Source organism: Cherax quadricarinatus, chromosome 27, assembly GCF_038502225.1.
Source record: "Cherax quadricarinatus isolate ZL_2023a chromosome 27, ASM3850222v1, whole genome shotgun sequence".
Classification (NCBI taxonomy): Eukaryota; Metazoa; Arthropoda; class Malacostraca; order Decapoda; family Parastacidae; genus Cherax; species Cherax quadricarinatus.
In genome coordinates this window covers 16,789,365-16,804,607 of record NC_091318.1, presented here as the reverse complement: position 1 = coordinate 16,804,607, position 15,243 = coordinate 16,789,365, and the positions used below count along the sequence as shown (strand labels likewise).

Sequence of the window (15,243 nt, the reverse complement as noted above, 5' to 3'; positions counted from 1 at the left end):
TAAATGTCGTATATTACGGTAATATACACATTTTCATTAATCCATCCATGATATTTTTTTCAAAATTATATAATAAACACGATGCATAACATATAAATAAGATAAATACACCCCACAGTAGAATAAATAAACATAAATGTGAGATGTGAGCAGACGACTTCCACAAGTGACGCCATAATAACAATACTCACCGAGTCTCATTAAATGTCGTATATTACGGTAATATACACATTTTCATTAATCCATCCATGATATTTTTTTCAAAATTATATAATAAACACGATGCATAACATATAAATAAGATAAATACACCCCACAGTAGAATAAATAAACATAAATGTGAGATGTGAGCAGACGACTTCCACAAGTGACGCCATAATAACAATAGTCACCGAGTCTCATTAAATGTCGTATATTACGGTAATATACACATTTTCATTAATCCATCCATGATATTTTTTTCAAAATTATATAATAAACACGATGCATAACATATAAATAAGATAAATACACCCCACAGTAGAATAAATAAACAAATGTGAGATGTGAGCAGACGACTTGCACAAGTGGTGATAATAACAATACTGAGTCTCATTAAATGTCGTATATTACGGTAATATACACATTTTCATTAATCCATCCATGATACTTTTTTCAAAATTATATAATAAACACGATGCATAACATATAAATAAGATAAATACACCCCACAGTAGAATAAATAAACAAATGTGAGATGTGAGCAGACGACTTGCACAAGTGGTGATAATAACAATACTGAGTCTCATTAAATGTCGTATATTACGGTAATATACACATTTTCATTAATCCAGCCATGATATTTTTTTCAAAATTATATAATAAACACGATACATAACATAAAAAGATGATAAATACACCCCACAATAGAATAAATAAACATAAATATAAGATGTGGGAGCCTGGTTTGTTTACATAACTATGTGTGGGTGGGGTGGCCTGGTAAGGTAGCCTGGCTTATTACAATACATACCACACTTGATTTCTTACAATAAATACTACTTGTCTCACCCTAGATTAAGACTATAAATATTTTAAGGTAAGTAATGAGTGCACTATGTGTGTATTGTACTTTTTTATTGTTTTTTGATGCCTGGTTCTATTGCTAACTTAATATATGTTAGTGTAAACTTGTTATCTAGTGTTTGTATGCATTTTTAAGTGGAAAAAAAGGGTGTTCCACTTTACGGCGGTTTCCGCTTTACGGCGGTAGCCTGGAACCTAACCCGCCGTATAAGTGGGGCCTTCCTGTATACCAAACAGGCTTTTTTTTTTTTTTATTCCAACACGTCTGTCATCTACCATCGAGGCAGGGTGACCCAAAAAGAAAGAAAATCCCCAGAAAGAAAATACTTCCATCAATCAACACTTTCACCTCACTCATACATAATCACTGTCTTTGCAGAGGCACTCAGATATGACAATTTAAAGGTCAACCTCCAAACTGCCAATAACCCAAACCCTTCCTTTAAAGTGCAGGCACTGTACTTCGCATTTCCAGGACTCCAGTCCGGCTAACCGGTTTCCCTGAATCCCTTCACAAAACACTACACTGCTCACACTCCAACAGCTCATCAGGTCCCAAAAACCATTTATCTACATTAACTCCTATCTAACATGCTCACACATGCTTGCTGAAGTTCAACCCCCTCGCCCACAAAATCTCCTTTACCCCCTCCCTCCAACATTTTCGACGATGACCCCTACCCCGCTTTCCTTCCCCTACAGATTTAAACGCTCTCCAAGTCATTCTACTTTGAACCATTCTCTCTAAATGACCAAACCACCTCAACCACCCCTCTTCAGCCCTCTGACTAATACTTTTAGTAACTCCACACCTCCACCAAATTTCCACACTCCAAATTCACTGCATAATATTTACACCACACGTTGCCCTTAGACAGGGCGTCTCCACTGTCTCCTCGCTGCAGCATTGGCAACCCAAGCTTCACACCCATATAAGAGTGTTGGTACCACTATACTTTCATACATTCCTTCTTTGCCTCCATGGACAACGTTTTTTGACTACAGATACCTCAACGCACAACTCGCCTCTTTTTTCTATGGTTAACCTCATCCTTCATAAACCCATCCGGCTGACAAGTCAACTCCCAAATATCTGAAAACATTCACTTCTTCCATACTCCCTCTCTCCAATGTGATATCCAATTTTCTTTATCTAAATCATTTGATACCCTCATCACCTTACTCTTATCTATGTTCACTTTCAACTTTCTACCTTTATACATGCTCCCAACCTCAGCCACTAACCTTTGCAACTTTTCTTCACTATCTCCCATAAGCACAGTATCATAAGCAAAAAGTAACTGTCAACTCCCATTTTGTATTTGATTCCCCATAACCTAATCCCAACCCACTCCTCAACACCCTAGCATTTACTTCTTTTACAACCCCATCTATAAATATATTAAACAACCATGGTGACATTACACATCCCTGTCTGAGACTTACCTTTACCGGGAAGTAATCTCCCTCTCTCCTACACACCCTAACCTGAGCTTCACTATCCTCATAAAAACTCTTTACAGCATTTAGTAACTTACTACCTATTCCATACACTTGTACCATCTGCCACATTGCTCCCCTATCCACTATTATACACCTTTCCTAAATCCATAAATGCAATGAAAACTTCCTACTTTTATCTAAATACTTGTCACATATGCACTTCAATGTAACCACTTGATCCACACATCCCCTAACCACTAAATCCTCCTTGCTCATCTGCAATCCTACTCTTTGTCTTACCTCTAATTCTTTTAATAATAACCCTACAGTACACTTCACCTGGTATACTCAAACTTATTCCTCTATAATTTTTACAATCTTGTCCCCCTTCCCTTTATATGAAAAACCATATGCACACACTGCCAATCCCTAGGTACTTTCCCCTCTTTCATACATTTATTAAACAACAATACCAACCACCCCATCACTATATCCTCCCCTGCTTTTAACATTTCTGTCATTATCCCATCAGTTCCAGCTGCTTTACCCCCTTTCATTCTACATAATGCCTCACGCACCTCCCCCACACTTAAATCCTGCTCTTCTTCACTCCTAAAAGATGTTATACCTCCCTGACCAGTGCATGAAATTACCAACTCCTTTCTTCATTGATATTTAAAAGTTCCTCAAAATATTTCCGCAATCTACCCAATACCTCCAGCTCCACATCTACTAACTCCCCTACTCTGTTTTTAACTGACAAATCCATTCATTCCCTAGGTTTTCTAAACTTGCTTATCTCACTCCAAAAGTTTATCTTATTTTCATCTAAATTTCTTGAGAGTTCCTCTTCCACTATCATCTGCTCTCCTTTTGATCACTCACCACTCTCTTCACCTTTCTTTTACTCTCCATATACTCTGCTCTTCTTATAACACTTCTGCTTCGTAAAAGCATCTCATAAGCTACCTATTTCTCTTTCATCACCCCATTTACTTCATCATTCCACCAATCATTCCTCTTTCCTCCTGCACCCACCCTCCTCTAATCACAAACTTCTGCTGCACATTCTAATACTGCATTTTTAAAACTATTCCAAACTTCTTCAACCCCCCCCCCCACTACTCATACTTGCACTAGCCCACCTTTCTGCCAATAGTTGCTTATATCTCACCCTACCTTTCCCCTATAATTTTACATTCTTCCTTGCCCCCTTTTCTGTTATGCAAGGAAACTATGCATGTTCTCTGCCAATCCTTTGGTACCTTCCCTAAGCTAAAGTATTCAGTACTACAACTATTATACTGGGAAATGAATAAAATATTTATTAGATATTTAAGACAAGACACCATGAGCTTAGTTTTGCTCTTGTAGCTATAAATATGCAATTGTATATTACATGCCTTTTAAGTTCTTAACTAAACTCTGCATCCTGTATCAAACTTTCAATTTTTTATTTTACACCATTTGTCATGTCATCCTTTCTCTCATTTCATTTTGGGGATGTGTTAGATATTTTCTTGTGTGGGGAAGGAATGATTATGTAAAAACAAAATTATGGGAATAAGAGCATTCTAAAGGAGGGGTAGGGATATTTGTGGTTTGGAAGGATATGTGAACTGTCACACCTGTGCACCTCTGGCAAGACAGCAATAGTCTGAATGATGGTGGAAGTGTTTCTTTTTAGGGTCATCCTACCTTGGTGGAAGATAACCATTAATGTATTGAGGAACAGTGAAATTTAAATGCATACTTGTAGCTACAGGAGCAGAGCTCATTTTTTTTTTTTTTAATTTACAGTGTAGTGACAGTAGTAGTTACTGGTTGTTCTTGTAGCTATGTCATTGGTCTATGTATAGCTATTCAGAGTTCTTTTAGCATTACTACAATACCTTGGATTGTAGTTATGCTCTCTTGCTCTCCCTGATAAGAAAATCTTTATCTCTTTAACATCTATTAACCCTTTGACTGTTTTGGTCGTATATATAGGTCTTACGAGCCACCGTTTTTGACGTATATACTATACTCAAATTCTAGTGGCTTCAAACCAAGCAGGAGAAAGCTGGTAGGCCCACATGTGAGAGAATGGGTCTGTGTGGTCAGTGTGCACCATGTAAAAAAGAAAATCCTGCAGCACGCAGTGCATAATGAGAAAAAAAAACTGACCATTTTTTTTAATTAAAATGCCAATTTTGTGGTCTATTTTCGTATAGTATTTATGGTTGTATTCTCGTTTTCTTGGTCTCATTTGATAGAATGGAAAACATATTATAAAAATAAAGGTGATTTTGATTGGTTTTACTATGAAAAGAACCTTGAAATGAAGCTCAAAGTACGGGAAATGTTTGAATTTTGCTGATGTTCAAAAGTAAACAAATGATGTCATTTTCCAATAAATGTCCATTCTAATATGCAGTCATGAATGGGTTGACATTATTTATACAATTATTACAATACTGCAGTAGTCTGCATAACAGTAAATCTTCTATTTTTTGTTTGAATAAAAATTCAAAATAGAAAGCAAGAGTAATATCAGAGGGGCCTGGAGACATGACTGATGAACAAAGAAAATGTCATTTTAGAGCAGGAATGTCTGCATTGTTCATTCTGGACCCTATTTTGAAATTGTCATTTTGAATTTTCGTGAAATTGGCCAAATTGCAAATTTCTGACCACGTTATTGGGTATTTGAAATCAGTAAATGGGCAGTTTCTTGTACTCGGTCGATAGAAAAAAATGGAGTTCTAAAGAAATAGCTATGAGTTTGGTGGACTGGAACAATGGAATTAGCCAAAAATAGGGCTCAAAGTGGGTGAAATCACCGATTCGTAAATATCGTTGAGGTCGCTAACTTCGCGAGAGCGTAATTCCGTCAGTTTTCCATCAAATTTCGCTCTTTTGGTGTCATTACAATCGGGAAAAGATTCTTTATCATTTCCAAAGATTGTAATAATGTTGATTGAATTACCGACAATATGTAAAGTAAAAAGACACAAGTGCAACTAATGTGACAATTTATTGTGGCAACGTATCGCTCTCCAGGAGCGATACGTTGCCACAGGTAACAGCTTGACAAAGCTCCTGGAGAGCGATACGTTGCCACAATAAAATGTCACATTAGTTGCACTTGTGTCCTTTTACTTCACATTTCATAAGATTTTTTTTTTTTTTTTTTTTTGGGGGGGGGGGGGGGGGGGGGGGGGGGGGATTTTGTGACAACAGGAGACACCTCAGGATTTGGGGTTGCAACAGTCAAGGGGTTAATAAACTTGCATAATAAGTAATTATGTCTTGTCTTTTCTCCTAACAGCCAATGAAAGCATTTCCTATTTTTCCATTTTTAACTCTGTCATTTTACAGCTCACTTTGGACTTTTCTTAGGTATGCTCACTCATGAATATTCTAATTTATGTCAAACATTCTTCCCTATCCCTATTTAAGAAAGGCTATGTTAAAGTGGCCAGTGTAACTAAAGCATTTTTTATGATTTCATTAATATTATCCTTTATGACTTTCTCCCAATTCTACTGCATCCATCATTCTACCTGCTCAGGTTACCCAGGTTTTCCTGCAGGGATCTTTATTTATATTGTATATATTTTTTTTTATTTATTAACAGACTGGCCAATTCCCACCAAGGCAGGGTGGCCCAAAAAAGAAAAACTTTCATCATCATTCACTCCATCACTGTCTTGCCAGAGGGATGCTTTACACTACAGTTTATAAAACTGCAACATTAACACCCCTCCTTCAGAGTGCGGACACTGTACTTCCCATCTCCAGGACTCAAGTCCAGCCTGCCGGTTTCCCTGAATCCCTTAACAAATGTTACTTTGCTTACACTCCAACAGCACGTCAAGTATTAAAAACCATTTGTCTCCATTCACTCTTATCAAATACGCTCACGCATGATTGCTGAAAGTCCAAGCCCCTCGCCCACAAAACCTCCTTTACCCACCTCTCCCTCCAACCTTTCCTAGGCTGACCCCTACCCCGCCTTCCCTCCCCTACAGATTTATACACTCTTGAAGTCATTCTGTTTCATTCCATTCTCTCAACATGTCCAAACCACCTCAACAACCCTTCCTCAGCCCTTTGGACAACAGTTTTGGCAATACCACACCTCCTAACTTCCAAACTATGAATGCTGTGCATTATATTCACACCACACATTGCCCTCAGAAATGACATCTCCACAACCTCCAGCCTTCTCACTGCCACATTCATCACCCATGCTTCACACCAATATGAGAGCATTAGTAAAACTATACTCTCATACATTCCCCTCTTTGCTTCCAAGGACAAAGTTCTTCGTCTCCACAGTCTCCTAAGTGCACCGTTCACCCCTTTTCCCATCAATTCTATGATTCACCTCATCTTTCATAGACCCATCTGCTGACAGGTCCACTCCTAAATATCTGAATACATTCATCTCCTCCATACTCTCTCCCTCCAATCTGATATCCAATCTCATGTCACCTTGTTTTTTTATCCTCATAACCTTACTCTTTCCTTTATTCACTATAGTTATCAATTCAAAATGGTGGTGTAGGAGGAAACAGTGGCTGCTATGGCTGAATAGTATATACAGTAGACCCCCAGTTAACGATATTTTTTCACTCCAGAAGTATGTTCAGGTGCCAGTACTGACCGAATTTGTTCCCATAAGAAATATTGTGAAGTAGATTAGTCCATTTCAGACCCCCAAACATACACGTACAAACGCACTTACATAATTGGTCACATTCGGAGGTAATCGTTATGCGGGGGTCCACTGTATAGCATAAAGCCTGCTTCATACATATCAGTTTGATGCCCCATCTATTTTTCTGTTATTTCATCGACAATAGTTCTTTATGACTTATTCTGGATTTAGCGACAACTTATATTTAAGCTTTTAACCCTTTGACTGTCGCGGACGTATATATACGTCTTACGAGGTACCGTGTTTGACGTATATATACTCGTAAATTCTAGCGGCTTCAAATCAAGCAGGAGAAAGCTGGTAGGCGCACATGTGAGAGAATGGGTCTGTGTGGTCAGTGTGCACCATATAAAAAAATTCCTGGAGCACGCACTGAATAATGAGAAAAAAAAAACTCAGACCGTTTTTTTAATTAAAATGCCGACTTTGTGGTCTATTTTCGTATAGTATTTATGGTTGTATTCTCGTTTTCTTGGTCTCATTTGATAGAATGGAAAACATATTATAGAAATAGAAATGGAGCTCAAAGTAGGGGAAATGTTTGATTTTTGTCAATGTTCAAAAGTAAACAAATGATGTCATTGTCCAATAAATGTCCAAATAGCCATTCTAATATGCAGTCATGAAAGGGTTGATGTTATTTATACAATTATTACAGTATTGCAGTAGTCTGCATAATAGTAAGTCTTCTATTTTTTGTTTGAATAAAAATTCAAAATAGAAAGCAAGAGTAATATCAGAGGGGCCTGGAGACATGACTGATGAACAAAGAATATGTTATTTTAGAGCCAGGAATGTCTGCATTGTTCATTCTGGAACTTATTTTGAAATTGTCATATTTTTTAATTTTCGTGAAATTGGCAAATTGCAATTTTCTGACCACATTATTGGGTAGTTGAAATCGGTAAATGGGCAGTTTCTTGTACTCAATCGATAGAAAAAATGGAGTTCTAAAGAAATAGCTATGAGTTTGGTCGACAGGAACAAAAGAATTAGCCAAAAATAGGGCTCAAAGTGGGCGAAATCGCCGATTTGTAAATATCGCCGAGGTCGCTAACTTCGCGAGAGCATAATTCTGTCAGTTTTCCATGAAATTTAGTTTTTTTGGTGTCATTACAATCGGGAAAAGATTCTCTATCATTTCATAAGAAAAAATAATTTTTTTTTTTTTTAAATTTTGCGGCACCAGGAGACACCTCAGGATTGGGGTTGCGACAGTCAAGGGGTTAACAGAGTCCAACGTACTAGTATACAAATTTTTTGTGAAGTCAAATATGCCAACTGTCAGTATTTTTTTTTTCCTAGGTTCAGCTGCATGGGTCTCTTACAACCACTCTATTCCTATGAAAAAAAATCTAATACTAGACAGGTCTACACTGCATCGTGGGGTAACACTGCCTAAGTAGAATAAGTAAACAATGTAACCTGGGCCTATTGTTCCACCACCAGCTACCCTACCAGCAAACAGGGTATGCATCTGCCAAGATTATGCCCCGTTCATTCGAAATTTATTACCATTTCATAATACTAACAGAATTCAGCCAATAAGTACAATATGTAGAGTTAATCCAGGATAACTCAATACAGTCAAACAACTTATTTCAAAGACCCAATGAGTATTACACCTAGTAACAATTGAATTATATTAAGATTTTCTTGTTAATATATGTCTTACAGTAGTCATGAATGCATGCAAGTGTTATGGACACACAAATTACATGATGTTTATATAACCCATGAACTAAAAATGTAACATCATTGTTAATCTAGGGTACCACAACAGTAAAAAAAAAAAAGTTACTTATTTCCATGTTCTGAGTAGTATTACACCTTATTTTTTTTTTAATATCATAAGTATCCCTGGTACATTGTGTTAGAATAAAAAAAAAAATTATTTGCCCCAATTTATAGTTTACATTCCAAGTGGACCAATGTTGGCCTTTGCATTTTCCCATGTTCGAAGTACTGTACTAAAATATAAGAAACTAGTGCACGTGAGTGTTAAACATTAAAATCAATAAAAAACTGAAACAAAACATAATTTGGTGTCACTAAATCATACAACAAACATCACTGGTGCATTTAAGCTGCTGTTGCTGATGAGTGACCATTTTTTTTCACTTATTTTAGTCCTAATTCAATTCATAAGAATGCTCTGTTTCAATATGTTTGAGCAAAGAAATATGCTTATTTTTCACAATCTTGCCATAAACAGGCACTTTAATTTTTGGGTATGCCATAGTCAAGGAGTTAAAAGGCACTCATTTCAATGACTACAATGTCCTACACATTCAAAATTTTGAATTAAGTTGCCTGATATTCTAAAGTACTGTAATATGAAGCAATATTTAAAGAATACAGAGAATTTGTCAATTTAGTTTTCTGCTATTAGATTTAGTCTATTGTGATGTTGTATGCTACCTATGAAGGTAAGCAAATCAAGAAATAGAACAAGTTTAAGCAAACACCTGAACTGTTCTGAGGTCTAAATTAGCAAAGCCTAGTTAAAAGACTGGTGTTTCATGCCAGGGTAGCTCCAGCGACTATCAGCTTGCCTACATTTCAAAAAAACTATCTACACAATTATGATTATTTTATCCTTTTTAAGAGTATGTACCATAGATGAAGAGAAAACTAAATATGGTTAAGGAACCATAAAAACTATTTGGAGAAGGGAGAAAAAAAAAAAAAGAGAGGACAACAGGCTTTAGATTCTAAAGGAAAGAATATATATATAGTAGCATCAAATAGTCTGATATACAGTACTGTAAAGAAAAAGATATAGAAAGTAGACTTACAATGTAATTAAACTTACCATTTTGATCCTTAACACACTTGAGTACATGACCATCAAGCTCACGAACAATATCCTTCTGCTGGTCTTGAGTAATGCATTCCAAGGCCTTCTGAATTACCCGACATCCATACATTTGCAATGCTAGTGGTAAGACATGACCCCGAATCTTATTTGCCAACACAGTTTTTTGATCTGGTGTCCCAAATTCAAAGAATTTCTGAATTACATAATTACCTGAAAATAATAATAATGTATTAATCGTAAGTCTATAAATTATCTAGTTTTTAATAAACCAAAGTTAAAATAGAGCAAATGAAGTGCCAAAATTCATGCTCAATGTTTTAATAAATGTCTCAAACTCACCAAATACATCCGTCATGAGAGAATAGGCTGCTGTCAAAATTTCATTGAATACCATTTGTTTCTCAGCCGGTGTTGCTCGCTCTAGTTTCTGCTGTATGAACCTGCAATATCCAGAAACAATAGATGAGCTCACTTTAATGACTGCAGTGATTATATTCTGAAAACAATACCCTCTGAGGCAGAGTGATCTGAAAAAGAAGAAAGAAAAGGTTTTCTTTTTACATTCAGTAATTTATAGAGGAGCAAGTGTAATATAGGAGAGGACGGGGGACATGACCAATAAACATAAGAAATGTTTTAGTCTCAAAAATGTCCACATTGTTTATTATGAACTATTTATAGACTGGCATTTTGTAATTCTGTGTGAAATTGGCCAAATTACCAAATTCTAATCACTTTATAGGGTAAATGAAATAACTGAATGGGCAGTTGCATGTGCTCAATTGAGAGAATGGAAGACATACTAGCAAAATAGCCGAGAATTTGGTTGACTGGAACTATGGAATTGGTCTAAAATATGACCCAAAGTGGGAGAAAGCTCCAGTGTGTAAACTGCACCCAGACTGCTAACTTTCCACTATTGTAATTCCGCACTTTTGGGGTCAATACCTTCGGAAAATGATACTCTGCATTTTCAGAATGAAAGATGGGAAGAGTTTTTTTTTTTTTTTGGACATTGAGAGCAAATTTCATTTTGAGGATCTGGACAGTGAAAGGGCTAAAAGTGGCATCCACTGAGAACAAAGCTAACAAACCAAGTCTTTCTCTGGACTACATAAAAAGTGTTTAAATAAAAATTTCAACTATTGTCCCCAAAAAGTAAAATGTGAAAAATAAAAATAGGAATATAATAAAAAAAGTAAGCCAACTACTACACGGACCAGAAGAATGTGGGACTTAATGATAATTAGTGAATGTCAAAAGTTATATTTTTTAAAGAAAACAGTTATACTATCACAACTGCAACGAAAATAAGAAACTAGAAAAGATGTACCTCCAAAACAAAATGTGCCAATGCACATACGACTATGGCATTTGTACTCTCTAAACCGGAAAATTTCTGTATGCTAACAACTCTGTATCTCCAGGGCAGGTTTCAAATCTTTAACTAAAATAAGGAGCAAAAAGTACACAAAAATGACTCAACAGGCATAAAGTCTCCTTTCAAATATAAAATAAATTGCTAATACACTTTCTTTTAAGAAAATGTGCTGTAAACCATTGATGATCAACCAAGCTGTGATGCCTAAGTCATGGCATGTATTGCAAGCGTCGACTGCCCAGGCAATAAACCAGACTCGGTCTGGGATGATCATGGGGAAAATAATTGCTAGGCCTCTCAACAAGTAGACAAGAGGTAGGGTTAAGCATTAATTTTAACCCAAGGATAAAATTTTATAGTTCACTGCACAATTTAATATTTTTTTTAATAAAAACTGTGATGGTAATTAAATAAAGAGATCTTCAGAAAATATCAAGATACTGAAGGAAAAAACACACCCCTGAAAAAAGCTTCAGCACAAATCTCCATAGAATTGACTATGCAATCTACTTTGTGTGAAGAATCCTGTGATGATTACAATAACTTTGTTCTTTGTCATGCATCTAACTTTTATCACCAAATAGTTTATCATTTTACTTATTTTTATTACAATTTTATATTTTTTTATTTATGCACTAACATTTTTAGGTGCTAGCTAACATACCTTGAGCCATGTTGGTCTTGGCTGAATTCCACAATATGGTTAGCCAAGTCTCTTAGTTGGAGATTTGGGAATCGATTATTGCGGAAGTCTTCGAGAAGGCGTGAACGACCAGTGCATTTATCCAAACTCAAATTTCGTTTTAATGGTGGAAATAATGATGAGGGTCCACCTGAGTTGAACATCCCATTGGTAGAGCCATTGCGAAACTTGGCCTCTGCTCCTGGTGCAGCAGAAATGACACGATTACCTGACATGAGAGCCCCAAGGGGAAGTGCTGAAGAAGTACTACTCAGGCTTGGTGGAGGTGTTAGACTACCTGAGGTAAGACCAATGGGTCCAGGGGATGCAGTTACAGTTCCTAAAGCTCCATAATTACTAGTCCATTTAGCACTTCGAAAGTCTTGAGAAAGTGGGGATAAAACAGATGTAGTGCGATCAAGAGAATCACGACGACCCATACTGCTACCCCCCAAACCTGCAATGACAAAAACAGAGGAAATATAGCATTATTTAGCTAGGAAGTGCCAGTTTGATACAATAATGACATAAAATTTAAATGAACAGTCATTACCTAAAATGCATGGATATGCCACTAAAGAAGCTAAGGTTGATTACACTATATTCCAAATGTTATATAATTCATTGTTATAATTTGGTTAATAGACTGGACTTACCACCACCTAAATTACCAATAGCAGGGGATCCAATGGTGCCCAGGGTGCTATTGCCAAAACCTAGACTACTAGTTTGCAGACCCAACGAGTAGTTGTTGCCTGTTAATGCATTTGAAGTCTGCAGGCCTTGCGATAGGGAATCTGCAACAATGAGAAACGAACCACACGCTATAATCATCTATGACGTACTGTTGCACAAGGGGATGCACTATATTAAACTAGATCAAGGTTATACCATGTTTAATGTAATGTGCATTTATTAATTTAATCAGTTGAAGATTAAATAAAATTGCTTCATACTGTTTAGTGGTGCATTACAGTATATCCTTGATGCTAGTTGTAAGTCTGTGTATGGTCATTTTTCCTCCCTTGAAAAGGGAACTGTGGTAGTGTTACTGTATTAGTATCAAACATGTAATTTTTTTTTTTTTTTAGATACATGCAAACTAAGACCAGCCAGTTCTTTTGGATCATTACTTAAAAGTGGAAAGAACAACTTATTATTTTTATGTTTGCAAAAATGAACCAAATCCATATGGATCATACAGCATGAACACTTCCTAAATAGACAGCAAACTGTCTTTAAATATAAATCCAGTAGTAGCTGGCCAGTAACCTAGTTATAATTCAGACCTCTGCAGTGTTAGCTTCACAAAACACTATTCATACAAGCTACACTTGGTATGCATACCAGCGAGTGTGCTCCCAGTGAAGGTTTGACTGTTGTTGAGGCTCGGAGTCTGACTACTATTGTACAGAGATGCTGGAGGCGTTCCAATTTGAGGAGCCTGGGGAACAGGTAAACATTAGTGACAGCAAAACCTCACACTTATGTGTAGTAATTTTTTTTTTTTTTTTACAATTCATCAATGTCCGAGAAATATGCACTATAATCAATATAAAAATGGACAAATCTACATAGCACTTAATACTCAACTGAAATATTCTATACCTGGTTGCTTAAAAGTCGCATATTATTGGCAGCAGCAGCCTGGGCACCATTGGCACCATTGATAAGGACTGGTGCAGGAGAAACCAACCGAACTGGGGCTCCATTACCAACTCCTCTGAGGTTACCCATCAATACTGTTCCATTTTGGTCATAGTAGGCTGGGATTACCTGCTTCAGAAATGAAATATTACCATGATAATTAGTATACTCCTTTCATATACTGTATTTATTATCTGAAGTACATATTAATTACTGTATATACTTTATTAAAATTATGTATTTAAGCCACTCATGGTAAGATACACACCTGGTACTGTGAAAGGGGACCTTGCATATTGCCTGCTGCTGCAGCAGATGCTGCCAGGTTACCATTACTTTGACTGGTAACTTCACTAGTTTGAGAAGGGGAGATTGGCCGTCGTGGTTGACCACCAGGCCCTTGTTGTTGGATAATGTTGGCTGGATACACACCCCAGTGCACCCCATAGTACTGAGGAATAACTGCTGTTGGACCTAACAAGAAATTTTTTTTATTTGTAATAGTAAATATATTAACTATGCAACTGTAATAATTACACATACCATAACGATAATTTTCATGAAATTATGAAAAAAAAAGTTATTTTTTTTTACTGGCCCAATCTTAGAACAAGACATGTATATATAATTAAACAAAAACAAGCTAAATTATCTATGAGTAACCATATATTTTCACAGTACAGTACAGTACATACTGCTGAATATTTTCAAAAAAATAGCCCAATTCATAAATGTGAATAACAATTCAAAGGCCATTTGGAGATAATCCCTGTAAAATTACACCCAATTTTCATTCTCTGCCCTGTATTTTGAGGCATGTTTGAATTTTCCTTAATTTTCATTATGAGGCCCTGCACTTCATTACATGAAGTTTTCATCATTCCTTAACCAACTAACTTGATCGACTTATCAAAGTATCAATGTATGGACTCACATTTATTCCGATGCAAAATTAAACAATAAAAATGACTGCGATCCCTACAGAAACTTGACTGACAAATATAGTTTGATTGAATTTTAATGTAATTAGGTACAGTATAATGCATCTGAAATGTAAAGTGTGCAAACAGGATGCTCGAAGATTATAGAATGATAAAATATTGTGAAGGATACATAAGGAAACCAGTCTTGAAGAGCAAATTGTCACTGGAAGACCACCACCTGCAGTGCTGACAAATTTTTATGCTATTTGCACTGGCAAACTTCAATACAGCCTTCAAATATATGCACAGAGAAATGCTTATTGTTCATATCATGTACGCTTAACCAAAACAGGAATATGCATGGGCAACATGGTGATTGCACTAAAAAACTATGTAGATAGACTAGAAAAGGTTAAATATATGCCACAAAATAACTACCAGTGTTAAACTGAATTAAGTCTGAATATTGTCCTCCTTTGTAGATAGAAACCAGAAAAGAATATTAACCCTTTCAGGGTCCAAGGCCCAAATCTGGAGTCACGCACCAGTGTCCAAGAATTTTCAAAAAAAAAATGT

At 36.3% G+C, this 15,243-nt stretch overlaps 1 protein-coding gene across 5 annotated transcripts in view; it reads right to left on the bottom strand.

Moving 5' to 3' along the window:
- The window catches only part of LOC128691058 (pumilio homolog 2), a 98,604-nt gene extending 84,304 nt beyond the window's left edge, over nucleotides 1–14,300 (bottom strand). For 2 of the 5 annotated variants that reach the window (XM_070089041.1, XM_070089043.1), the window contains exons 1-7: nucleotides 14,013–14,300; nucleotides 13,706–13,876; nucleotides 13,445–13,541; nucleotides 12,754–12,894; nucleotides 12,080–12,554; nucleotides 10,374–10,474; nucleotides 10,029–10,244 (exon numbers count right to left, since the gene is read on the bottom strand). In XM_070089041.1, coding sequence (XP_069945142.1) covers nucleotides 10,029–10,244; nucleotides 10,374–10,474; nucleotides 12,080–12,554; nucleotides 12,754–12,894; nucleotides 13,445–13,541; nucleotides 13,706–13,876; nucleotides 14,013–14,285 — 1,474 coding nt within the window. In that variant the 5' untranslated portion in view covers nucleotides 14,286–14,300. The remainder of the gene's footprint in view (nucleotides 1–10,028; nucleotides 10,245–10,373; nucleotides 10,475–12,079; nucleotides 12,555–12,753; nucleotides 12,895–13,444; nucleotides 13,542–13,705; nucleotides 13,877–14,012) is intronic. The other 3 variants (XM_070089042.1, XM_070089045.1, XM_070089044.1) reach the window with 2 other exon arrangements.
- Between the last annotated feature and the right edge of the window lie 943 nt (nucleotides 14,301–15,243).